The sequence below is a fragment of the Cynoglossus semilaevis genome, chromosome 13 (genome assembly GCF_000523025.1).
Source record: "Cynoglossus semilaevis isolate Cse_v1.0 chromosome 13, Cse_v1.0, whole genome shotgun sequence".
Lineage (NCBI taxonomy): Eukaryota > Metazoa > Chordata > Actinopteri > Pleuronectiformes > Cynoglossidae > Cynoglossus > Cynoglossus semilaevis.
Genome location: NC_024319.1, coordinates 12,715,465 through 12,742,952, shown reverse-complemented (window position 1 = coordinate 12,742,952; position 27,488 = coordinate 12,715,465). Strand labels below are relative to the sequence as shown.

The 27,488-nt window shown below is 39.6% G+C and overlaps 1 protein-coding gene across 9 annotated transcripts; it reads right to left on the bottom strand.

Annotated features, from left to right (window-relative positions):
- Positions 1 to 32: 32 nt before the first annotated feature.
- ubr5 (ubiquitin protein ligase E3 component n-recognin 5) lies at positions 33 to 27,488 on the bottom strand. 9 transcript variants are annotated; one of them, XM_017037915.2, is made up of 59 exons: positions 27,195 to 27,488; positions 23,238 to 23,282; positions 23,058 to 23,139; positions 22,226 to 22,302; positions 20,140 to 20,259; positions 19,283 to 19,562; positions 18,989 to 19,148; positions 18,726 to 18,875; positions 16,908 to 17,119; positions 16,703 to 16,819; positions 16,510 to 16,620; positions 16,263 to 16,417; positions 16,047 to 16,164; positions 15,751 to 15,935; positions 15,237 to 15,346; positions 14,856 to 14,968; positions 14,599 to 14,745; positions 14,223 to 14,334; positions 13,963 to 14,117; positions 13,681 to 13,878; positions 13,386 to 13,596; positions 12,470 to 12,596; positions 12,188 to 12,339; positions 11,980 to 12,075; positions 11,740 to 11,863; positions 11,535 to 11,632; positions 11,126 to 11,283; positions 10,794 to 10,885; positions 10,560 to 10,706; positions 10,330 to 10,448; positions 10,106 to 10,232; positions 9,733 to 9,862; positions 9,388 to 9,548; positions 9,048 to 9,287; positions 8,665 to 8,788; positions 8,326 to 8,437; positions 8,090 to 8,221; positions 7,703 to 7,735; positions 6,868 to 7,125; positions 6,509 to 6,777; positions 6,208 to 6,419; positions 5,873 to 6,106; positions 5,554 to 5,627; positions 5,257 to 5,429; positions 4,818 to 4,967; positions 4,250 to 4,467; positions 3,914 to 4,034; positions 3,153 to 3,525; positions 2,925 to 3,012; positions 2,701 to 2,845; positions 2,437 to 2,567; positions 2,241 to 2,301; positions 1,900 to 2,078; positions 1,720 to 1,804; positions 1,475 to 1,630; positions 1,227 to 1,340; positions 990 to 1,134; positions 794 to 879; positions 33 to 642 (listed from the first exon to the last, which is right to left on the bottom strand). In XM_017037915.2, the coding sequence occupies exons 1-59, from the start codon at positions 27,254 to 27,256 to the stop codon at positions 430 to 432; spliced, it is 8,577 nt and encodes a 2,858-aa protein (XP_016893404.1). In that variant the 5' UTR covers positions 27,257 to 27,488; the 3' UTR covers positions 33 to 429. The 9 variants fall into 9 exon arrangements, with proteins under 9 accessions (XP_016893404.1, XP_008321933.1, XP_008321936.1 ...); XM_008323711.3 differs by having other exon boundaries at positions 1,900 to 2,081; positions 27,195 to 27,487; XM_008323714.3 differs by having other exon boundaries at positions 1,900 to 2,081; positions 3,180 to 3,525; positions 27,195 to 27,487.

Genomic DNA, 27,488 nt, shown 5'->3' with positions numbered 1-27,488 from the left:
TGAAAAAGGAAATCATAATCACAGTGTCTTCTTTTCTTCTTTAAATACTTCTACTGCTGTCATCTTTGGCTGGGTTTCGGCTGACAGTTGTCTGTCAAACCAAAATTCCTGGGAAGCAAAGGTTGAAGCCAATAAAGGAGAGCTGTGGGCTTTACATGTTACAGTGCCAATGCAGGAATGTTCTGGACTGTAGACCTCTTCTTCATCAACACAAAAGGGAAAAAAACAATGCAATTAAACAAATAAAAATAAGTTGTTTGTGTTCACAACACAAACAAATATTACAGCCTGGGGAGATAACGACAGTATGTTAATTTTCATAAAACTGTATAGACAAAAAATAAATCTACAAAAATGGAGCTAGGTAAATATTACACAACAGTAAATGTCCTTTTTTCCCCTCTTTTTCAACTCTTTACTGTCAAACATCTACACAAAACCAAAGTTCTTGGTCTTAATGGCTAGCAGGAGTTTCTGTTTGAGTATCTGTTTCGAAGAATACAGCGGCACATAAAGACGTGAGATGCAAGTGTTGGCCGTGGGGAGGTGCTGATCATCTGGAGGCCGAATCGTGATGGAGGGCATTGGCTGGAAGCCTTCTTCACTGGCCGGAAGAGATGGGCTGGATGTCCAAAAATACACCTGAGGAGGATAAATATTTGTTACATTTAAGTCTTGATTTGTTAAGTGAAAAAGGGAAAACTCACCACTCACAGGATCACTTTATATTCTTTATATAAAGCTCAATTTCTTTTCTATGAGTTTCTTATTATATCAAGAAACCCAGACTCACCAGATCTTGCCTCTCAGTCATACTCATCTTCTCTACAATGGACCAAAACCAGCGTTTAAACTGCAGTAGTTTATCTGCATTTTCCCCTGTTAGGTTAAGAATAAATGTTTTCATCAGAGATGTTATATCCTCATAGCACAGAAACAAAAATCTTAAAACTGCTGAAAGTCAATCAAGTCATCACAGGAGGCCATACCAGACTCATCATTAAATGATGTGAAGCTGATAAGCATCTGTACATTGACTTCTCCACAGCCATTGACCAGCAGCCTGAAGTCCTCTGCCGTCAGGTCCTCCAGGGCATTCTTGGGAAGGACATCTAGTAAACCCTTCCTCATTGCCTGATACAGGGTAAAAAGCAACAATCAAAATAGACATCAGTGACAGCCCAGACACTAGTTGGCAATGTACCCTTGGCAAGTATTTAACTCACATGGAGTGGCTGCTCTGCAACCACTAGCATCCTGTGCTCTGCATACTTCCTCACATACTCGTACACATTGAGGGGAGTCACAGGCATGTTGACACCTCCAGACAGAAGCTCAACCTAAACCAGAGGAAGCAGAATGTGGCCTTAGTTGAAGATCCTGGCTGGACAGCCAATCATAGTAGCAAATACCAGGCATTGTTTTTACCTTGTTTAACATCTACTTATGGTAAAATTCAAGTGCTTTCCATTACCTGTCCAGCTCCTTCCTCCTTGCAGAGGTCAATGGCAAAAGCCAGATCCATGGCAGCAAACACTGCATCGGCTTCTCCTGCTTGTGAATGACGTATGAGCTGCCGCAAACTTTCATACATGACTGGATCAAAGAAGGCAAAGTCGTGCCAGTTCACCTGTAGTGACAAACTAACATTGAGACAATTTTCGGGGGTGGGGGGGAGGGGGGGAAGAAACAATATTTTTATTTCTACAATTGTCTTACCTTCCTCCCAAGGAGCACTTTGATTACATGTCTGTTCAACGTGATGGGACAGAGTTCGTTTTGAAGCAAACATAACCCCAATATTCTAAAAAGACAAGGAGGTGTCAGTTAAGTCCTGACTTGAATTTCATTTAGTCAACTTCTCGATCTTGATCATTTTCATCTATTTCAGTCTATTACCTGCCGATGTTACGGAAACAGTTGAGTCTGGCCTCTGTGTTCTTGCCGGGCCGTGGGGAGTAGAAGCCTCGTTTGCCAGGCTGGTAAAAGAGTGGGGCATTGTCATCTCCGTCATCTTGATCATCAAGCTCCATGTCCACCACACTGCGGGTTGAACCATGACGCTTACGGTTTTCTTGCTGCTACACCCAGCCAGGGAAAAATAAAGTAAATTTGGAAGAAGTGGGATCATGAGGACTTAGTTCGACGTGTTTAAGTGTAATAATCAAAAATTGTAGTGATGATTATTTAATAAATAAACAACCAGAGACATGGACATTAAGGAGAGGGAGTGAGTTTACCTGTGTTTTCTCTGGTGCATCAAGGAGACCAAGGTCCAGTATACTGTCAGCACCATTTTCCCTGTGGAAAAAAAGCATTAACTTAATCAATTTATTTCAGGTTTGTAAACATTAGGTCTTTCTGTTTATCAAACTTTTTTTTTAATCATGTAAATGTTTTATGTCATTTATTTTCCATCTTTGATTATGTTACTACCTTCCATGTGCAATAAGAAGCTCCATGGCTTCTTCTACCCGGGCTCTGAGAGAATCTTCACTGGCAAGCAGCAGTAGCAGCTGTGCAGGAGACAACTCCAACAACATGCCTGTGATTTTACTGGCAAATGCCTGAGGGAACAACAACACAAAAATACAGTGAAGGCACTATAAAAATAAAAACAAAGTATTCACATAAAATCAATCTCAACTGATCTTAACTCATCACCTAAAAGTAGTGCAAATGGAGAGAAAAGTCAATTACCGGTTGCATTGCATGAACACGTGGGTAAAGCCTTTCCCCAAGGGCTTGTCTGTGTGCAGGCAGTGGATCAGGGTCGTCACTGGGGTTCCCCTCTGATGACGGCCTAAAAGGTCTTGTGTCAATGGACAATTGTCGCCTGGAGTCTCTGTAACAGAACACAGCCTGATTTATTTGAGGTTGCAAACATTTTTAAAAAAAAAAATTAAAACTACTAACAAGTTTACCTGTCTCTGTCTCTTCGAGAACCTGCTCGAAGACCTCCACTTCGCCTCTCTCTTTCTCGATCTCTGTTCCTCAAACGCTGCATCAGATCTACACAAATTAACAACAGAATGTGTTAAGAAAATTTGTTTCTTTTGACTCATGAAATATGCTTTTAAAAAACAAGTTTTAATTTAGAAACACAAAAATTCCACAGTACATTATACAGTAGTTTCTATGTATTGTCATACTTGAATTGTAATCGTGATGACACGTACTGCTGGCCTGCATGCCCTTGCTGACACTCTGGACACAGTCCAGGTTGGGCAGTTTGTCATTGGAGAGAAGGGCCAGAGCGATGGCTGTGTAGAAGCTGCGTGCCACGCCGCTACCTTCACCTGGCTCATCTTTAAAGGTCACCTTTACTCGATGTACAGCCATGGGCGTGGTTGTGCAACGTCTGCCAAAGTGCGTGTTTAACTGACGCATAGTCTGCTGTATAAGTTGGTCTCTATCGCGGTCCACCTCCAGGGCCAGGTCACGGGACTGCAGGTTCCTCAGCTTTTCCATCTCCCGACGGAATTTGGACTCTTTTACCTCAAAGCCACCAAGTTCAGTAAGGATCTGAGAATTTTTTTTAAAATGGGGAAAATATAATATAGTTATACAGTTGAAAAACTGTAATATTGTTATTGCAATAACATAATATTGCAGAACACTTTGTAATAAGACAGTCTAAACAGAAATATGTTGGTAATTCCCTTAAATTAAGGTCTTCATAAAATTTACCACACAACAAATATCATATTAAATTTTAGAGCATCATGGAAAGAAATGTTTGGGACATACACAGATGTGCTACAATGGAAAAGTTACAAGTATATTTCTCCATCAATTAATATCAAGAAGAGGTTCACATGAAGTCTATTGGAGAGGGCTGGGATCAGCTTAAAGTTAAGTTGTCTAACGCCAATGCTTAAATGCATATTTAAAAAGTAGAGATAAAACATACCGATCCAGGCTCAGCTCCAACATCTTCCATGAAGACACGACCAAAGAGCTCCAGTGACAGACGCCAACGACCAAGCAGCATGTCATGAGAGATCATCATCCCCATGAAACTGCAGTGAGGTCTGTATGATGATATATTACAACAATATAAATACATTTTAAAACAAGACTGTCATAAATGAGGGGCTGGGTAAAATACAATTTACTCCTAGGGTTAAACACATTAGCTATTCTTACTATAGTCATCTGCTAAACTTGCACAAACAATTTACCATGTGCTAAACAGCAAAATCATATAGAAAACTAGGCTAAACTCAAGGCCCAGACTGTAATGTACCTGAATGAGGGCAGAGGTGGTCCATCACTTTCAGTCAGACCAATCTCAGCAAGGAGGCTGCTCTTCAGCTGGGCAGCGAGGTCATGTGGTGAGGGTCCTGGTTTTGTTCCCTCCAGCTCCTGCTCGGCAAGGGCTGGGTTCTCGGTGCCCCGCTGGCCAGTTTCCATACTCATCACGTTCTTCAAGTTGGCCGAATAGGACATTTTAGTTGGCAGGATCTGTTGCAGAGGAATTTAGACTTATGTCCTAGGATTGTGAATAAATGCATACCTGTCTGTGAGTTGATGACAGGGTAATGGCAAAAGAATGGTAAGTCTGAGATAGTACACACAATACAGGTTATGTTTCCGATCGAAACACTACCCAACATTTTTATTATTATCCATGTATTATTTCCAATGCAACCCAAAAGCTTTGAAACAATAAAATGTTTTTAAACATTTAAATGATTCTATATGATTACTGTCCGAGCAGAGTTACTGCAACATCATGCAACACCATGTTTGTTATTGGTAGATACTAAAGAACAGCTGCCACATTGTTGGTCCAGTACAGAGGGGTGGTATACCTGAGTGGGGGAGGGTAGAGAGGAGCCCTTGTTTACCTCCAGGCAGTTCCTGTCCATGCTCGTCTCGGCCATGCCTTTGGTTGCCATGTATGAAGAGGAGTACAAGCCCTGAGAGGGACGGCCAAACAGATCCTCTTTCCTGGCATTGGGCTGTAATGGGAAGATAAAGTTGAGAGCTGCACATAATAGCGCCATTGGTCCAGTATGTAACTGTAAAGCTGCCGTCGAATACATTTCATACATTCTCACAAACCACATCCTAGGCTTTGCTGTGGTGATTCTTTTATGTTGTGCTAATTTGAAGGTGGTTTATGTGTATAGGTGGTACACAGATGGATCACTCAGACATCTTAGTACATGTTGTAAAACATGTCCTGAATGTTTAAACTACTATATTAATATTATGATGAGGATGAGAAAGACTGTGTGACAAGCAGACCTGCAGAAGGTGGGGCTGGTCGGCAAGCGGAATGGCTTCAGCCAAGGGAACATCAAAGGGATTGGGTGGGATGCAGCCCAGGAAAGTCATGGAGTCGGAGCGTCGAAAGAAGGGATGATTCTGACCCGTTTCAGTGGGTACTGGGTCTTCATCCTTGTCCTGCAGAGTTGAACCTGAGGCAGAGACAGACCAAACATTTAGCATTAAACTTTTTTTATGTGTTGAGAAAAATTATTAGTGCAACATTTAAGTATTTGGGGTAACATTTGCTGTATGTTAAAGCCATGTTCTACTCACTTTGATTGGTGTCCTCATCATTCTCATGTTCAGAATCTTCATTGTCCAAACCCAGTTCCAAAATTTCACGGTTTCTATAAAGGACAACATTTATAATTTAAAAAAGGTAGGGACATTTTTTATGCTATTGTTTATAATAAAAAAAATGAAAATGCAAAGATGAAATGTAATGGGAACTAAAAATGTGTTGACAACACAATGAATAACTCCAGACTGTACAATCCTTAAAAGTAAGAAACATCTGAATAGCATTAATTTAAAAATTATTAATTGTTTTTGGTTCCATTACACACTATTTTTCCTCAGGTTCATCATCTACCTCTTTTTATCAATCTGGGGAGTGTCCAGTGTGGTCTGTTGGTTCATGGCCTTAATCCAGTAGATTAGAGCCTGAAAAACGTAGGCCACATGTTTGAGTGAGCAGACGTCCAGCACAGGAAGGACATCTGAGTGCTCATCGTTGTGGGATCGCATCAGCGACAAAGCATAATTCAGGAAGTCGCCTCGAGCTGACATCATGCCTTGGCGGGTAGTTAGCAGAGTTGCTGCTCTCCTATAACATACAGAGAACATAAGTGAGAACAGTTGGGTAAACAGAAGTATACAGTAAAACCATTGAATCTACCTGATTTAATTAGATCTCTTAGACCTTACCTGCGTCCTTCCAGAGTTCGGAGGCTGGCCTCTTCCCGAGCGGTCATCCGCTCCCTGCGAGCTGAGTGCTGTGAGGCATGAAGAGGGTGACTAGGGTGACCAGGGTCTCCAGCAGATGACAGTGCTGAGCCATATCGCAGCTGAGCTTCAGTGGAATCCATGATGGACACCATCCAGTTCCAGGTTGGAATAAGTTTTTCTTCCACATAGTTCTGTTTAAAAGGAACAGTTACTTTCAAATGCACATTGACAACATAAAAAGAAGATAACATACAGGTGCCTGTTCAATAGTGCATTTTACCTGCAGACTGACTGCATCCTGGTAAGTGAGCTTCACAGCAGCAGGATACTGCGAGTAGACCAGGTGGTTATACTTGGGAATGAGGCTCATAAGGTCTGAGATTTGCCTGATGACAATGCTATAAGCCCGGGCCAGGCTGCTTGCCGATGTTAGATAACTGCTTGAGTTGCTGGCCTCCAGCGCAGCTGCTGCTGCAGCAGCACTGGAGCTGATGGCACTGGACCGACGGAGGTTGGTCGGATCAATATAGATCAGGCCTGTGGAGCTCGCTGTAGTAGGAAAGTAACAACAAATTTTTATTTAGAAATTTAGAAAACATTCCATCTCTAATTAAAATGTGCATTATCAGACCAACATACTGGCTGGGGTAGAGGAGCTTGGCGGCGCACTTCCTGTGGCTCTCTGGCTGGGGGTGTTTCTCACAGCCCACTGCATGGAACGCGGAGCCTGTGCCGCACTGTTGGCATGTGTGGCGCTGGTTGTTCTTTCTAGTGGTTCATCCAAAAGGAAGGTTTCCTGGTCAACATCATCACTCTGACTGCTGCTGCTATCAGAGTCGCTGGAGTCATTGGACTGAGAGTCATCCTCTGAAAAGAAGGCAGGGACACTGCTGGCACCTTCAGAGGAGATGGTGAAGGACATGGGATGAGAGAAAAATAAAACAGGAGACACATCAGTGTTATATAAATTAATTTGTAAAAAAAAAAATTTTAAAGTATTTGTAATTTCCAGGCAGAGTGCAGTTAGTGAACTCACACCACTACAACCAGATAACACTTAGATTTCAGTAACATTTAGAACATTTAAACATCTGCTTTTTGTTCTACATTTGACTGTTGTTTAATCTGTCTTAAAGCAGATTTTGGATTTATTTTTATTAACTAAAAAAAAACGACTGAGTTTTCATTCTGAATATACTGTATATCCAACCCACATACTTCAGATGACCAAGGAGAAGAAACACCACACCATTTTAAAAGCTACCAGTTGATTAGTTTGTTATTAGGATAAAAGAAAGAGACCAAATGTGTGACAGAGAACATTAGTTAAAAACTGACACAAAAAGACAGTCACAGTGAAATGTGAGAAGGGGACAAACTGAAGGAACTTGCAGCAGGAAACTGTGTATACACTTTGCAAATTCACTCTGTCCTGACATCTGTATATGCATTAAAGTAAAAAGGGAGCTCCTACCAAAAATAGGAAATGCCAAGGACACCCTACTGCCTGCAATGAGATACACGGGGTATTCAGCCAGAGACCAATCTGTCTGCTATAGCATTAACTCTACAAACATAAATCCCCACAATCCAAAATGCCTGATTCAGTAAGACTGATTCTCTTAGAGCAGACTGACTGAGGCTGCAACTCGAGACAAAAATATATTGCACTACAGCTTGATATAAATCCAATTTCTTCTAAGTAAGCAGTTAGAACAAAGCTTGGAAACATCTCAGTTAAAAAGAAGGCAATAAAAAGTAACCTCAACTGCCAAAATACCAAACAGTGAAATACTTTTTAACTGAGGAAGACACTGAATTACATCCAAACCACAAGATTACAAAAAAGCTTTAGACCAACCTGCTTCAGAGCCAGCAGTTGCCGCTGTAACAACACTCCTGCGGCCACTAGCATTATCTTGATTGCTGTGGTTACTCTCACTGTCGCTCTCCGTCTCGGCTGCAGCCAGCAGATCAAGTTCCATATCGCTTCCTGAAAACGGAAAAAAAAAAGCTTCAGTCAATGTGAAATTGTGTCTAGTTAATATTAAGCAGGATGGTCAGGACAAGTAATAAGAATTTCTCATATTGTCTCACCGTCCTCGTCATGTTCATCGTGCTGTCCTTCTGCCTCAGCATTTTCCTCTCCCTGCTCTTCCTGGTCGTCATGATGGTCCTCCTCTCCTGCTACACCCTCTACCACTTCAACCTGAAAAAGAAACATTAAGAGGGAAAATTATGTTTACAAAATACCACAACAATACAGTATACAATATCATGTAATATACTTATAATTGCTGTATAAAACAGAAATTAGTTTGCACAATGTAGGAAGGCTGGTGGCTGTATGCATGTTTGGGAAAAAATTAATAAAGTTTTCATAATAACTTACTAAAGAAGCATGACTGCTCTTATTACTATAAAGAAGCGTCTCACCTCTTCCACATCTGCTGACACAATGTCATCCTGTTCCTCATCTCTTCCTCTGACAGGCTGAGACTGACTGCTACGTCGAGGCTGGGGAGTTCTGATGATATAGGATGCAGCTGTCTGGCTGGAGCTGCACAAAAAAAACATTTAACTCATTTATGATTAGGATAAGACAGAAAATGTGAAGTCTTCTTTCTTTCCCTTAAAAAGGGAAGAACTAAAAAGTATCAATGTAACATAAAATAAATCATAAACCAAAGAATCAATAGTTGTTTTTCCAGATGACTGTGACCTATCTAGTAGTTATACTGCTACAGACCTACAGTATACTGCTAGAGGAATTCTCATGGTGCAGATTTATCTTTGTTCTGATTTATAATCCAACCAACCTGCTGGACTGATCAGGTGAGGGTCTTGGAGGCAGAGGTTCAACAGAGAATAGCTCCTCACTGCCCTGAACAGCATCAATGCTGGTGCTGGCCAGAGTGAAGGGAGCTGTAGGTCTTGCGATACCCATGCGCACTGGTACAATCAGTGACTCTGCCACATTGCACAGCTCTTCCACAGCATAGGGCAGAAGCGCCTGAAAAACTCGCCGACATTTCCCGATAGGCTGAGGGATGAAGTTGCTTTGCAGAGAAAAATAAAAATGGAATTTGTATTTTTTTTGTTTATAATTCCATTGTTTGTTTGTTGAGTCAACATGTGTCAATGATGCCAAGATCTTACTTTTTCTTTTTGGAGGAAGCCATTTCCACACTCAGGATAACAAACACTCGGGCTACGGAGCGAAGAAACCTCCTTGTGACAATAACTGCCTCTTCTCTGCGGCCAGGAGTGTACTTGTTCTGTAGCTCTTTCACCAAAGTACCCAATAAAGTGTCTATAAACTATTAAAAAAAAAAATTCAAAATGTAGGCATGTAACAGAGGGTAAAGCAAAAAAGGTTTTAATGGTTCTTTCAGCTCAAAAAACAACTTTTAGTTTAGGGTTAAAGTATACAAGCATAAACATAATTTACAAAAAAGTGAAGAAAATTGTCAGTGAGCATGACAAATGACTTAGTGGACTTACTGTGATATCAGGAGCACATTTGACAATGAGGCAGTGGGTGAAACAGTCGAGGCGTATGGTGCCACTCTGCTGATTCAAGTAGACCTGCTCTTCAGGCAGGAGGTGAGCAATTCTGCTACTGGCACTAAGTCTTAGCAAAAAGAAAAGAAAAAGTTCAACATGACCTACTACTGGATGTGTTGTAAAAAAAATGACAGGCATATTAACAACTACTGAAAAAATATTAGACTTGTATGTATTACTAATAGAATACACGCCAAACATTTTTGTCAACAATTTTGGTTCAATTTGAGCACTACCAACAAATCACACTTTTTCAAGATATTTTTACAAGTTAAGTTTTAAATGTTGGGACAGATACTCAGACACTCACGGATCTTTATTCTCCTGGGAACCAAACATGATCATAGACTTGAGAGCATTCCAATCCTGTAGAACCCTCTCCAGGGCCAGTTGAGCAAAGCGAGGTGGTTCTAGATCATGGTCTGGCATATCAGAATCTGAAGTAAAGCAAAACAAAAATCATTGTGTAGTCAGAATTAAGAATAAAAATAAAGATGAAAAACTAAGACGAATAACAGAAGCAGCGACCTTTACCTTCTGCATTAGCAGCCTTGCGATTTCTGTCTTCTCTGATTCGTGGTGGTCTGTACTGACAGTGTTCAACACTCTGCCTGGCAACAGTCTGAACTAGGAACAGCAATATATGCTCTCCTCTGCAGACAGAAAAACAGTACACAAAAATGTTTGACTTTATGGTAGCCTTTCTCTTTTTATAGTTTCAAAAAAATTGAAGATTAAATACAAAAGAAAGACAAAAGTCATACCTGCTGTTTGGTGTCGTAACGAGGTTTGTGGCTGTGAGTAACCTGTAGAGAAGATCGAGGCGTGCAGCCTTCTGGCCTGCAATAAGTGTCTTACACTTGCATTTCTCCCAACAGTCACAGTATGCAGTGGGAGATGTCCTCTTCAGCCTGTATGATGATAAGTAAAATAGATATTAGAAGAGGCAGTCAAAAAGTAAAGATAACGCAATCTGAAAACTTAAAACTAGGACTTACTTGCAGTCGTGTCCTTTGTGACACACCCTTGCACACTCAGTGCAGCAGCAGAGAGACTCCAGCAAACCACAGGTTCGACACTCGAATATGTCCTGGAAACAACCTTAGTGTCATTAAAGTAACAGCGGTAGGTCAGCTCCTAGCTCTTCCCTTGTTTATTTAACAATAAATAAATAAATAAGGAAAATTTCCAAAAGATTAGAGTTGTATAACAATAGAATAAATACTACATTAAGCTGTAGAACTAGCCTGAAATAATATAGTTCTGCCGAGTGCAGCAACCTTTTGTGTAAAAGAAATCAAATTGGAATGTGTAATCCTGTAAGGCTGACCTGGTTAATGTGTTCAGCTCCAGTCCAAGTGAAACTGCAGGTGTCATTGCAGCAGAGCACATACAGGGGCGAGTCATCAGGGTTGGTCCCAGAGGGACAAACCATTTGCATAAATACAGAGTCTGCATCCTCCTTCTCTGAAATGCCAGGATCACCCACTTTACACGACATTAGGAGAAAAAACAAACAATTAAATATCATTGGATTCACAATATGCTGAAAGTATACAGTAAGCTAATGGTTAAAGCAATCTTCAATTCTCTTAGGATTTTATCATAATACATGTAGAAAGCTTTTTTTTATTTTAAGTCGGACACAATGAGCTGACATTTAAAAACAGTTTAAACATTACGGACTCTTTGGTAAACTAGCTTTAAAGATTATATGAACTTATGCCTTATTTGCTCACCTTTAGCCAACTTTTGAGCTGCCTCTAAGACAGTGATGGCTGCAGGGTAGGCTCTGCCACTGACAGCCAGCATGAATGGAGTCATTCCACGGGCATCCCTGTCAAACAGCAGCAAAAAAGTACAAAGATTAAGAGCACATGTACCGTAACTTCAAAATTTTGATCATTTTCAAACAGTTACACAGGCAGAAATTATGAAACATACTTTGCCGAGAGCAGCTCCCGTAGGTGTGGCCTCAGAACAACACTGTCACACATCAGTTTAAGGATGAGGTGGGCGTTGGCCTTCCGGTCCTTAGATTCTACCACTGATGGCTCTGTTGATGGTCCTGTTTACCCAATCCATCAGAGAAATAGAAGCAAATAAATAAATAAAAGTGCCAGTTAATATAGTCATCATTCTCAATCATCATAATCTCATAATCTGCAGTAACAATGCAGTTACCTGATATGGTGGATGTGCTGGGTCCCTGGCTGTTCCCTGTGGAGGCAGTAGTGAGTGAACTGACCGCTGGTGCGAGAATAAAGTCAATGTCGCCATCTGTTCAATAGAGACAGAATTTAATTTAAACCTCAGAATTGTTTTTCATTACTTCATTATTATTCATTGGAAAAAAAATCTACCACTTTATGTCTAATATAAATTGACTAACCAGGGTCCATTGGTGGGGGGTCAGGCACCCAACTGGGTGGTGCTATGGGTGGTGACACTGGATCCTGGTGATCACTGGATGAGGGACCAGACTCATGACGGCCAAGCCCCGCTGCTCGAAGAGACCTGCGCATCATCTCCCTAAGTCTGAGACTGGAAAGGAGACGCAAGGAAAAATGATGATACTAAACTAAAACGTTATATGTGTTGACTGATTGATATAAAAAGGTGTTTTTCTTTGTGGTGAGTAAAATAAAGTGTTTCAAAAGTTGAGTTTATTTACCCCCTGCTGCTGGAGGAGCCAGTCCGGTTCCCAGAGCTGTTGCTAGAAACCACAGAGATCGCATTGGCAATTGCCTCCACAGCAGACAGGCGCTCTGCAAATGTGTTTCTCTCTGACCTTTCAGCTTCTGAAAGTAAAAAGAATACAATCAAGGAAATCAGCATTCTACCTGAAGTCAGGAGGACTTGAAACAGATGAGTCGACTCCCAGACACAGCTCTGAAAGCTATTACTATTTAAATTTCTTTACAACATCTCAAACACATGAATACAATAAACACAAAAATGACAACTTATTTATCTTCTAAATCCAAAGAAGTTCTGAAAGGCTTGATTGTGCAAGGTTTTACATTTAAAATAACCCCAGTTTTGTTTGATTTAGAGGTTTATAATAACTAAAGATTTAACACTGAATATTCAATAAGACGAATGAACATTTTACTGTTTCACTCTCTAATCTCTAACTACTGGACACACCAAAATCTCAGCTTAAAGCTTCTGAGTCACTGTTTCTAGCTGCTGTGCTCTGCACTTCCCTGGGACTGTTGCCATGAACGCAAAAAAAGAAACAACATGGAGAACAAGGTCACTGCAGTGGAGGGTTGTGTCATTCTGTTTCTGTTGTGTAGGTGTTCTGTTGCCTAGAATTTGAATACATTTTGTTAACAGCTGCTGCTAAAAATTGACTTGGTATAAACTGATTTTATTCAACTACAGCTCTTCTGCACTCTAAAGACACCTGGTGTTAACCAACATTCTACAACACAAATGTATTTTATTTATGAATTCATTGTGGTCTAAACTTCACAATAACATTTTGCAAATATATAACAGCGTTTTTGTAGGATCAAATGACATTTGACTTGGGTACACATAGCAGTGCGGTTGGCCTGTGATGGACAAATACAACAGCTCACCTTCCTCTTCTTTGGTCTCCTTATTACTAACAGGGAAGCAGACAGACACAGCAGCATGGAGGATGTTGCGGTTTCCATCACAACGGTGACCCAGAAGTGCTCCGAGGGCCTGGTTGCCCTGATCCAACAGGAAAGCTTGTTCAAGATTCACCAGGTACTGCCGACATGCCTCATAATCACAACGCAGCACGTGCTGCATCAGTGTTTGTTTCTGAAGGAGATGAAAGATAAGGTGAATGTTGTTTTGGCAATTTTCAATATTTAAGAGATTTGTATTGTATTTTACTTTTTTTACCTCAACAGCCATGATAATAATAGCAGCTTTCTTTTTGATGGTGGAGTTTGATGGGAGATTGGCCAGAGAGTGAACTCCCATCCCCAGACTGTTTATAGGTGGCAAGTCCAGCCAATCGGGATCTCGAATTCCACCTGTGCAGTCTTTGGCCATGGGGTAGATTGTGCCATTTCCATCTCGAAGGATGATTGGAGATTCCTGGAAGGAAGTGGGAAAAACATATTTTTGGTGAATTTTATTGTCTCGTTCAAGAACATGTTACCAATGTGGGTAATTTCTTACTTGTCCGGCAGTAAAGATGGCCACGTTGCGCTCACTTTGTCCCAAAAAGGCCAGATTACTGGTGGGGAAGTTATTCTCCTGCTCAGCTTTGCCTGTAGCCAGGTCAAAGATACAGTACCTTACCCAGTTACCAGTTTTCAGCACCGCATGGACTCCTGGAAGGTGGAGAAACACGTTTGAGGGTCAAACTACAAATGTAAAAATAATATTGATACTTAATCAACATTGATTTTATATTGCAGTCAATGTCTGAGACTCACCTTTGGAGTCAACATTCACAGCCAGAATCTCAGCCTTTTCTGGAATACACAGCTTTTTAGGTGTACGCTGGAAACAATCAGGGACTTTGGGAGTCCCACCTGTTTTCACCACCTGTAAAAGAAAGTAATAAAACAATGAACTATAAGAGTGATGGCACAATAATGGTAGAACAAGTAAAGTAGTAATATAAATAAATAACAATAATAAATACGGTTCACTTAATTTTATTTCCTATTGTTTATAAGATTATTATTAAGACCAAACATCTGGAAAATATTCAATGATCATCCAATGATCATTTTGGAAAAATACAATACTATCTCACCAAGTACTAAAAGTACAAAAATTAAAAAACAAAAACTTATCATCAGTTACCTGGAGCTCATCTATCCTGAGGAGTCTGCAGTCCTGCAACAGTGATGATGGGTCTGAGTCAGGGGGAGCAGCTGTGCTCTGGTTGCTCATGCTGCTTGATGTCCCTGGGAACTTCACAGCAACATAAGCACCGTCCACTTTAAGCACCTGAGTGAGAAGACGAAAAGAGACAGATGTGTGAAGATGACATGTCTGGTTAACTTGCATCAAGCATGATTTGATTTGCAATGTTAGAGCTTTCTTTTCAAAGCTCCCACCTTTCCCACTGGGACATTTTTAACATCCTCCACAAACACCACCTCTCTGAGAAGCCACTGCTCTTCATTCACTTTCTCCTCCTCTTTCGGAGCAGGAGTGGAACGCCTTCGCTCTAGAAGAATTGCAGATCAGCATAATACATAATAATTATATCAATAAAATAAAACAGATAAGCTAAAACAAAATTCAGCAACTATACAGCTTATGGCAAATGTAAGGCATTTCTATATTCTGTGAACTGGCCATGATTTCCTTACAAGAAGTTTGTGCACCATCTGTTTCAAAGTCAAAGAGCTAATGAGAACATGTAGTGAGGAGGAAATTGGTTCTGTGCCTGGGAGATAAAGAGGAGGGGGAAAGCAGGAAAAAAGATGACGTACTGTAGGGCAGTGAGGCACTGCTAGCAATAGAAGAGGTATCACTGCAGGTAGATGCTGGGGAGGGTGGAGGACCCATCTCTGTCTTCACCAGCTCTGGTTTGCTTTCAGTCCTTAAGGGGGAGTGGGTTGGTGGGGGTGACACGAACAAGGTCAGATTAATTCAGATTTACATGTTTCAAATGAAAATGAATTAATCTGAATATATAAATAAGTGTCTTCATTCTGCATACACAATAAAAATATACTTAATTGTTGTTATTTTGCAAATTTACTAAGAAAACAAGACGACAATTTTTAACTGTATAATTTGCTTTGGACCTTACAACAACTACAAATTGTCTAATCTTTAGAAACTCTTGATCTGAATGCAACTATAAAACAATGCATAATTCCCCAATACTTGCAGTGTAACTAAAATTACTGTTTCAGTTCTTTGGAACTCTTGAGCCATTTTGATGAAGCATAAAATATGATGTTACTCTTTTGGATATTACGTAAATTATAGCAAACTGACTTGATTTCCTGGGTCTTGGTGGTCTTCTCCATGTTCTTGAGGCTCTCTGGTGAGCGCAGCTGAAACCTGCAGCTGTCGTTCATATTCCAGACAGATTCCAGAAGGACGCCCACTTTTGGAATTCCAGCACTGACAGAAAAGGCCACTGCACCGGCGTGGTAGAGGGGGTTATTCCTCAAGCACACCTAAAGGGAGAATGTAAGTGGCGAGAACATTATTTCTAATTAAACTAGCTATACATTGAAGGATTAAAAAAAAAAAAAAAAAAAGCACTTTCACAAACAGTTCTATCCTACCTGTGTTCCTACAGTGATGTTGGGTATGGAGGAGATACCAGCGCTGGACTTTGGCTTTTTGTTCTTGGCTCTTGCCTTTTCAAGCATCTTTTTCCGTTGACTAAAAGGCACAACACCCCTGAAAACATATGTAAGGCATAGCTTTTAAATATTCTGAGAAAAACAAACAATATAAAATATGGTGCAAAATATTTAAAGGCATTTATGCTTGCTTACCACCAATAAAGGCTATTCTCCAGCTGTGCACAAGTGTAGAGTGCACAGCAGTGCAGGGACACCATGCGTTCCCCTTGTAACTCAGGGAAAGCCTGAGCACTGTGTTCCAGCTTTGAGGCTACTGTGCTCAGTGTGTCATCCACCCAGGTTGCAACCTGCAACCCAGACACAAGCATTAACAAAAGAACCAAATAAAGCATAGTCAGTTAGATAAAGCTATTATTACTTATTATTAATCAAATTCTACCTTGTTGGTATCTGTAGCTACGGTGGCTCTGATGCTATTGGCAGACAAAAAGGTGATCTTTTCATTGGCAACACCCAGGAATGATGCACGGGGGTGATGAATGGAAGGATTCTGAGAAAAGAGAAATGTGTTTACTTTGCAGAATGTTACAATATTACAGATGTAGTTGAACTTCTTTTCTAAGTAGTTTCACCTGTGCATTCTTGTAAGGTTCAGGTTCACTCCATTTCCACTGATAAAGCTCTCCTTTTGAACTCACAGCCACCAACTCTGAAAACATGGCTCCAATGCTCACAAACTTCACACCATCCTAGACATAAAATCAAAAGTCTCAATGAACGTACTAGTTTTGTGATTGCGCTCCTTGATTGCACTTTTTTGGAAAAAAAAACCCTTACCTTGTCAGGCCACCACTGCAGCTCTTCTCCCAGGGAGACTGGGCTCTGGACTGGGATACTCTTCTTATCCAGACTGGGCTCGCCCTCACGGCTGGTTGAACCTCGCTCTGTGTCGAACGAGGCACCATCCAGCCACCGGCGCTCGCGTAACCTCAACACAGACTCACGCTCACGCAACAGCTCAGAGTCGCGCTCTAAGGGAAGAAGGAGAACTGGTATGCAATAAGGTCACACCAGTGGGACAGAAGTAAGCCACTCTCTGGGAAAGACCCGTGAACATAGTTTTATGTAGAGAGCAATAGAGCCTTTAAATGTAGCTTAATGCAAATCAATGTTGCAATACTGCTGATTCTGCATGTGTTTTGATTATTCTGGTGAGTTTGTGCTCCCATTGGTTAAAAATGTGAGGTAGAAAGAGAAGTGTGTAGACAGAATAGAAAGCATGCATGTGTGCTAAAAATGGACTAGTTGGGTTTTAAAAAAGGTTTTAAGATGGGTTCTGTTCCTGTTAAGACAGGTGGGCCTATCGGGCCTTTCTCAGAGAGCTCTCAGAATGTACTACACACATGCATCATACAACACCAAACATTAAAAGCTTTAACACTTAATTAAAACTAAATAACCAGGTGATTTGCTGCATTTTGCATATGGACGGTGGAATATATTATACATATGGCATGTTAATCTATATTTATGTACACATACACACACAGGCCACAAAATTAAGCATACCTTTTTAACTGTTTCAGAGTCAAAAACCCTCCTCTTTCAGCTCAGTGATTTTAGCTAACAGTAAGCTAACAGTAACTTAAATAACCACTTGTTACAAACAAGCAAAGCACCCTTTAACACACTATGATGAGTTACAAACACAAAAACCACAACAGCGCAGGTCTTGTGAGCCAAGAACCATAAAATTGTATGCAAACATGTATGCACATCATGGTGGATCCTTATTTCTGCTGTCATCTTTTGTGCAAACATCACAAGAGCATGTGTCCACGTTGGCTTGTATTAATGTTTTAGGTCATTGGCTAAGGTGTAGTAGTGTAATTTGTAATGGAATATTTTGAGTTACTCCGAAAATGCTACAATGCATCTGCTCTTTCAAGATGCTAATGTAAACTGTAAAAAAAAAAAATCAAAAATCAAACCATCTCAAGCAGGTTAACTGTCCACTGTGGTGGAAAGAGATTTGAATTACATGTTTTCATCTGACAAATTTGCAGCAACCTCGTTAGCATTTTAACAAAATCTCTTAAATTATTGTCTTAAATCATCACACTTTACAACAGCTAAACTCAATTAATTATCCTGTAATACCCAAACACTGCATTACACACGTTATACATTCATTATCCTACAATACACAAACACTGCCTGTATATACATACAGTATTTATTCTATACTGTGTATATTTATACTCTAAGCCTCTACTTACCCATTAATCTTACCAATACAGTGTTTACTGCTACTTACTATGTGTTTTTCCTACTGTCTCTATATGTATGCTCTGCATGCCGCTGCTACACTGCAACTTCCCAGACTGGGATCAATAAAGTACACCTATCTATCTATACAGCATCTTGATAACTTTATACGAGGGAACTAAGGATTTTAAATCAAAAGGGAGTTTGCCAAAGCAGAAAAGAGGTGCACCTAACGAAGTACCCAAAGAAGTTGATAAAGCTTTTTTTTTTTTAATCGGGTATAGCCCAGGAAACCTCATCCCCAACAACAAAAGCAATCACCAGTGCTCTACGCAAAACCTGTCCCACCTTTCCCTAACTTTTCTGGATAACGGTAAGTCGAGTTACCTCTGGAGGATCCCAGACGTGACAGAGAGGATCGTCTAAAAGATGGGTAACCAAAGTAGCTGATGTCCTCAGAGAACATGGCATCAGCATCGATAATCACGCTGGGATGGGCAGAGTGAATGTCAGCATCCAAGAGGGACATCAGGTCCTCTGTGAGGAAGAAAAGCACAAAAGGATGCTCGGTTTTTAATGACTATACTGGGAAAACATATTCACAATTGATATTTATTTGAAAAGAAAATTGTTATTTAATTCTATCAAACCTCCAGGGAGGTAGGACTCGCTGGCCGTATCATCACCATCGTCCCCATCCTCATCATCCCGGCTCAGCAAGTTGTTGACAGCGAGGTTGACATCTAAGTTGGTCCGCTGGAGCTCTCTGATGATCACACTCCTGGACTTACCCTGCAGAACTACTTGGGCCTAGAGAAAGATATTGTGCAAAATCTTATACTACAGCTCAACAGTTTCAAGTCCCTGAGTAAATGTATTGGCTTCACTATTTGAGTGTAAATATACCTGAAACCACAGAAGGTTGGAAACCCTGACGATCTTACCTGAGTTATAAGTTCTTCAGGGATGACAGAAGCTGGTATGACTGGCTGTGGCTGGCTACCAAGAAGGCCTGAGCCACGGTCCCTTCCCGTTCGGATCACTCTGGTTTGTCTGCGAGAATCACGAGCCGCTGTTGACGACCTGCCTGATGTGCTTCCACCCCCACCTGCTCCACTGCCACCCCCTCCTCCGCTGCTGCCACTTGGTGCTCCACCTCCCCCTGCACCACCTCCACTTCCACCTCCTCCACTGCCTCCATTTACACCAGAGCTCCAGCGACTCCTATTACATACAGTGCAAGGCCAGAGTCAAACAAGAACTGCCAACAGCACCATCTGTCCAACAGAAAATAAATACATGCATACATGGCTAAAATGGATTAGCCTATTGTGATGGCAAAAAAGGGAGACATTTATCCAGAAATGTTTTTGTTTCGATATGATATAAATATGCATTTTACTTAAATTATTTCATGTATACTGTGTTAATGAATATATTTTCATTTATTTCTACAACAAATTCCAAAGGTCAGTTGAAGAATAAGTCATTTATTTTGCACTCAGTCCAGTTCAATTTCAGTATGAGGGTCAACAGACATAGTTTGACAAGGAAACCATGCTCCAGTGGTCAAATAACAGGACCCTTGGATGTCTGCTTGCTGAAAATATAGCTGGTAGATAATGTAAGCTTTTTGGAGGAGACATTTATCCATAAGCACCCTTCTGGTTTACTCATCTGAATGTGTGGCAGTGAACCCTGTGGGGGAATAAACCCCTGAACCACTGCAGCTTCAGTGCTGGGATCCTAACACTGAGCTTTTACAGGAACATTTGTCTCTGTCAGCCCTGCCGGAACTTACCCAAGGGTGTTGCCTGCCAGTCTGCCAAGTGTGTCAGAACCAGACAGGAACCAGGGCGGATCACTAGTCCTGCCTGGCCTGGAGCTTCTTCCTGTCCCTGAACCACTGCTCAACTTTGAACTGGAAACAAAAGATGGAAAATCAGTTACAAATCTAAAAAAAAAAAAAAAATAAAGAATTGTCCTAAAAGGACCAAAAGATGTTTTACTACCTGGGTGAGTAAAAACTGAATTTAGCCCAGGTATTAATTTCATTATACCTCTTGGTTCAGGATTGTTTTTTCTTTTAATATTTTACCAGTATAAAAGTATGGGGTATTTTGGAGACCAGCATGGCAACACCCTTGGGAATCAGAATTGACTGCAACTCATTCCTCCTTCAAGACTTTCCATTTAATAAAAAGTTCTTGGGGTTTTTAGGGCTGCGACTGCTTGCTCCTATTACAGTTTGTTCCCATTATGGAATGTATGAGCTTGAAAAATGTGCAGTGTGTATTATTACATTTAAATGTAATGTGTTCAAACTATTTTTTTAAAATATGTTGTAGCTTTGTTCACTAAGAAAACCAAGATTTCGACACTACCTATTACCACAATATAAATTAGGGGTGTGAAATAATGTCAATACACCAATATATTGCGATATTTCATTTCACAATACTTTTTTGATATTCTACCGCACAGGTATTGATTTTTTAAAAATGTTTTTAGTTAACAATTAACATGCACAATATTCATCGCATTGGTTCATTTTATTTTATTTGTATTACTTCCTTAGCAATTACAAATGTAGATGTTTCAATGTAGACATTTCAATTTTAGTTACCTGATGTTAAGCAATTGCCAATACACACCCTCGTGTTAACAAAACTCCCATTTAAGGAAGAGATGGTACACTAAAATACAACATAAACTAATAAGTGCAGACAAAAGGACAATGAATAATCTGTTGTGTTTTAACAAGCAAAACTAATGCTTAGTGATGAACATACAGCTTTTCTTGAAAGAAAAATTACATGACATTCCCAAAGGTACAGTGTAGGACTTGCCATATTATATGACCAGGTAACACACTGACAATAGTGGCCAAAATCAATTTTTTAACCTATATGTACCCATATATGACTTTTTTTCTGAAAGTGAAACTCCACAAATCCATTTTTGTTTCACATCCGCCCGAGGTCATACATTCATATGTGATCCTAAATTGATCTCATGTCATACGATTTTTACATCATCGAAGTGAGAAAGACAACAATTTTATGTAAAAGCAGGGGGTTTGTGCCATAAAATGTAAATGATTTACAAAGTGAGCATGCAGACAGTTACAATTGCTCCACAGGCATAAGAAGGCAACAGTACTGGAGGAATCACCAGGCTTGGTATTTAGACAACTGCATCTTACAAACAGATACACACAATGCCAAAACATCTGATCTTAGCAACAAAAAAACTGAATTTAGCAACAAAACCTCCAGTGTGAATGTAGTCCTAGAGGGGGTGTATATTTATTGTCTAGATGACACTGAAAACTATTAGTGAGCAATTCCCTAGAATGCATGAAAAATGTTTCCCTGAGCCACAATAGGCAAATGTCTTCTAAGGGATTATGTACCAGTTTACATTTGCTGCCTGTTCAGGATGTCTAGTAAAGATGACTATTTTTGTATCCCCCGGTAGTGTCATGGTGAAAATTAAATGAGAAAAGCAGCTCTATTGTGTGAAACACAGCTAGACAACATTTCATCAAGCAGAACAACAAAAACTCTACCACTCTTTAACAAAGTTAAACAAAGGATAGACCTGCATTGAACTCAGACAGATTTTATTTCTGGTAGACATTATTAGCAAAACTGGTCTGAGTATTATTAAGGCCATTCTCTAAAACTGAACCCACATGAGACTCACACTCACTCAAAAAGGTCATCACAGCCAAATGGAAATGAAACCCCAGAAGTCACCACGAGTATAATCCTGAGCATGCTCAATGCATCAACTAGAAATATCTGTAAGCCACCTGTGTCTCAGCTCAATGCCAAAGCTAAAACAGTTTCAGGGACAGATCTCATCACAAACGTGTTACTTACCCATCGTTGCCATCTGGTTTGCTAAGCTCCAAACGATCAGGCTGGACCGCAAAGCTGATTCTACACACTCGTCCATCCTGACAAAAAAAGATCATATTAATTTATCAACTTAGACAAAAACAACAAAAAAATAATCATGTAGAGTAACCTACATCAAACAAATTATTTTCATATACAACTTTATATGTTATATCAGATGTTCTTGCAAAGTGTTAACGCATACTTGTGTTGCCTTGTGGCTGCCAATGATGGCAGAGGTATTTTACAAAAATAGGAAGCATGCAATTTCATAAATGAACAATTTATTTCCCATATTGAGAATGCATTCTAAAAAACAGAAACTGGGTTAGAAGTTATTATAAACATATATGTAAAACATATTTGGTAAATATATGACAGAGATAATACAATCTGCTGTAGTTTGATTCGTTTCAGAATCAATATCATGACTTATAACAACAATTACACTGCATTTTTGTTGGTTTTATTTCTATTTCCATTTAGTTTTAAAGAGCAAGGTAACTAGGTTGACTTTTATGGTTAGGTATGACTCATTTAATAAATCTTTAGATTGGAAAACATTATTTAGTATCAGCAGTATTTGCAATAGACATTTTATTTTAATAATATGGTAACATATACTGGGCATTAAGGCACAATTCACAGATAAAGGCCAGAAAGAAAATGCTAATAATGTTTGTTATTGTTTTACAATAACAAAGTTAAAATAAAACTCATACTAATATCACAGCCTAATTAAGAGCCAGCAGACAACACAACTAATATTTTGGTGTTTAATTAACACCTATGATACAGTGTGGAATTTAAATACCTCCAGTAGAAATCCAGCATGGTTTGGACCAACAACACACTGTTTCAGTGGCGCCTGCTCCAGCAAACTGAGGTGTGGGTGACTGCATTGAAAAAGCAGTGAGCAGTCAAACACATTTAGACGGTTTACATTTCATCTCTCTATGCAAAGCATTGTGCAGTAAAAATAATAAAGACTCACCTGCTGTAGCTGTATTTGTTGAGTTTTTCAGAGACTTCGCGGAGCCTGTCAAGGAGATGGAAACAACATAAATGCAGCTTCAGTCTCTGTATAAACAATGTTTTCATGAAGGCGAAAAAACATTCAATTCTATATCCTTTATAACCTTAGTCTGGTTAACAATATTTAGAGGGCATGACTGACATGCACCATTTGTTTATAATAGAAACAGGAAGTCTGTATCAATTAGTCACCAATTAAATGACTATTCATAGCAGCTGTAATTATTGCAGCACAAAATACTTTTCTAAGTAAAACCTAGGTGGAAAAAACACCAGCTGAAGGCTGTCTGGTCAGATCTACACTATGTAAGACCTGCCCTGTGTTACTGGCATTGAGCAGTTTGCTCTAATGAACATGGAGTGACTGCATGTAATGCCGGAAGTGCACAGTCACACCGAGCTGAAATCGATCATTAAGCTAACATTTAGCTGCTGTAGATACTAAAATCTTTATGGACGTTTTAACAGTCCCATCTGGCAATGAAGCAGTCTTTAAGATGTCAAGTAACAAGCATCAGTAAATGGTGAGTGGAGATAAATTATAATATATGCAGTATATCATTTGTCAGGATGACATTATTTTATTCACTATTACGGAATGTGTCACTATTACATTACACTGGTTCAGTCATTGTTTTTTGCTGACGATTAGGGAAATTCTCTACTGGCTACAGGGAAAACTTTGAGAGTCTGCACTGTGTCATGCGTTAATTGAGGAACTGAGTAAGTTAATGCATAATTAAAAGATTTAAATTAAAAGGCTGTACAGTTGCTTGACATTAACTATCATGCATGAAGTGAAGCAATGACGATGCTTAAGATGGTCAAGTTGTTTTATGAAAAGGAATATTTTCTAGACCTCTCTAAGCTCTGTTGTTAAAAGAGAATAAAAACGGAATGACTCAATAAGGCATTTCACACTGATGAAAAGGTGATAATTAGAAGTTATTTTCCATAAGAATCTGGCATTTCTAATGGCTCACCCATTCTGGTTCACTGTGGCCTAATTTTAATAATAATTACTAATACTTCCTTTTTTAACCATTTCTTCAGTTGATAGGACCAGCGGCATTACTGTATATCGTTTTATTATTTGAGTGTGTGTTTAACACACATACTGTTTTGTCTCCAAGTTGTGATCTAGCAGCTCAGGAAGCAATCAAGAATAGCACCGGTAACATATGGATGACAGGAGCAAACATGGATAAAGAAAATGCTGCTTAAATTCCACAAGATGTGAACCAAGTATGCACTGCAGTACATTGATGCCATGAGTAAACCCAACTCAAAAAAGGAGCTCTGTTATTGTGCACTACACTGCTGTATTTTTGCATCCTCTAAAAGAACACAGTTTAAATGAACAGCGTTATTGTCCTAATACATGGTGCAACATTTCTTTGCAACAAACCACACCATACTGTTTAATGGGATGCTCTGCCTCCACATCCCAACATCCTAAAGGATTTTTTTATATAGGCAACACTTTTGGGTTGTACACTGTGACATTATACAAACATTTGCATAAACCACATATAATTCTTTGGGTATATTTGGGACTGAACAAATAATTATTTGCAATTAACCACATGCTCACTATTACTTACTTTATAAGTAGTCATGACAAATATTTTATTTAACAGACACCCCCAGGCAATATAAAGGAAAGGAGTTACTAGACACATACATTGGCATCCTCTTTTTACTCTAGGTCACTGTGAAACAAATAATTAAAAGTTTAATGGCTTTTGTCATTTTCCTACAATAAACTGATAACTCTGAAAAGACAGTCGAGTACAACATGCCACTTAAAGTGAAGAATTGAAGTGAAGTTCTTATCTGTTCCAACAACTGCAAGCTCCTTGATGAGTAAAAAAGAGGAGGGGGTTACTAGCAACACATGGTTACTGCAGCATGCAATATAGTATGCATGCCTGTAGACGAAACAGCCATAACTCCTTCCAGGAACTGTTGGACCATCAAGATTCTTGAGAGGTGCTTTCAATGTGTTACTAGAAGTGTAACTAATTTTTCTAACAGACTGAAATAGACCTGGAAAGCACTTAGTAGTGTCTAAATATTCTGAGCTTATATATCTCAAGGTCATTCTCAAAACTATCATTTCAGCCTTTTGTCTGTAAGTAGAACATCTCATTAATCAGTTCAATCTCACTGGATGATATAAATAGTTTATCATAAATCACATGTGCTACCAGAGTACAGGTAGCTCAGTTTTCCCTAGACCTTCCTCCTAACTGCTTCTTCTGACTATGGGTCTCTTCAGTTTTCCAACCAAAAACATAATTAAGCCCATGCTGTGTGATGCAGGCCTGAAGCACATTACCATAAATAGAGTGGATACAAGTTACACTACCATAAACAATGGCAGCTTTCATAATGTAACACAAGACCTAAAATTTACAATTTTTGATAAATCAAAATCATATCCAGAAGGTATCAAAACACTTTAAAAAATGGCCATAAAACACAAAACTCCCAAAATAGATGTAAACCAAAAAGGTAAATTTATCATACAGGCTGTAAAAAAGATCTCCAGCAACAACAGCAAGTTGGACAGATTTTCTGATGGGGTACTGGTGTCTCCTTACATGTCAAAAGTCTATTTTCTTAATTTATTTGAACTATGGCAATACATTGTAAAAGGCTAGTGTACGGGAAATGTGATCTGTTATAAATGCAGACAAATTATTATTATTATTGTCTGATGAGGCTGACTCTGAAAGGTACTTTTGTCACAAACATTAAACTGCATGTTACTAAAAGATTACCATAACCATGTGGCAGCATTGTGTTAAAAGGCTATTTTCGTCATGGGGTACGAACTAATGAACAGACCCCAAACATCTGCTAGAAAATTTAAGACAAAGAATTAACAATTTTAGAGAAACAACCTCTTAACATACACTACCAAATAATCAAATCCCTGGTTATAGCAAAAACTAAAGACAATTATGCTGCAATAACATTTTTTATGACAAATAATCAAGGCGATGCAACCACCTTGTTAGTTTTAAGATATGGAGATAATAGCACTCTTTTGTAAAACATTTAAAATTTTCACATTTACTGCAATATTATGTATAAACAAATCTATACAATATCTAGGCCTGTGTTGTATGGAGTGTCACTGCAAAGCTATTAAATAGTTGCATTTTATCTTAATTGCTTCGTGAAGGCCCAGGAATCCTCTCTACCATAAGGTAGATAACAAGAATATTTGGAATTCAAAACAACGTCGGCGGCTGTTCTTTCCCTGATAAAGAATGAAAAACGCGTGAGAAAACAGTGTTCTGTGCCATTTAACTTTTCGTAATTAAAATGTAAATACTGAAACCTTTCATGAGTATGAAATCGAATTTCTGAGCTAACATTAGCAGCTAGCTATCAGTTAGCTGACGTTGGCTACCTTATTGATCGAGATAATTAACCAGGCTTCGACCACAAAACAAACAGTGACACATGACAAATTAGCAGCCACGTTATTTCAACACTAAAACCAGCATGTTGTTGAAATGTCGTTGTTTGTTTACGACCCCGTATTTCCCTCTCTTTTACCCCCATCCCCCTTCGAATCCGCATTGTCTATGTCAACTTTGACTGCGAGCCAATCCTTGTAAAGAAGCAAGGAACCAAGCTACTGTTAGCTGTCCGTGTGAAATCCAGTTAACAGCTAACGGGCTAACAGCTAACAGCACTGAGCCCAGTGTTTAAACCAGGATTGTTCAAGATGCCGGGCCTCGTTTCAACCCCAGGGGGTCAATAAAATGGTTCAAACCCAAATTCTTATACATGTCAATGTGAACTCCATTCACAAACAACACTCCAATCATGTAATAGCCCCATTTATACCTAAATGTACGTTAAAATAATTATTTTATCGCGGAACGCAGCAAAATACCTGTCATTGAGCTGATCCTCGGTCCCGGGCAACGGGTGAACCACGAAGTGTATAGATGTCATGGGTTCAATCCTAAATCACACACGGATGCGTGGAAGGTGTGGAAACAGTTTTTCTTTCGATTATGATGTGAATGTGGAATCATAGGAGACGTTTAATGGCGAAAACCCCTCGAGTTGAGCTTCTACTGCCTCCTCACCCACATGCCGCCATCTTAACTCTATTCGGCTTCTTCTTCTCTCTACCCCTCTGCCGCTCTCTCTCTCGCTCTCGCTCTCGCTCTCTCTCTCTCTC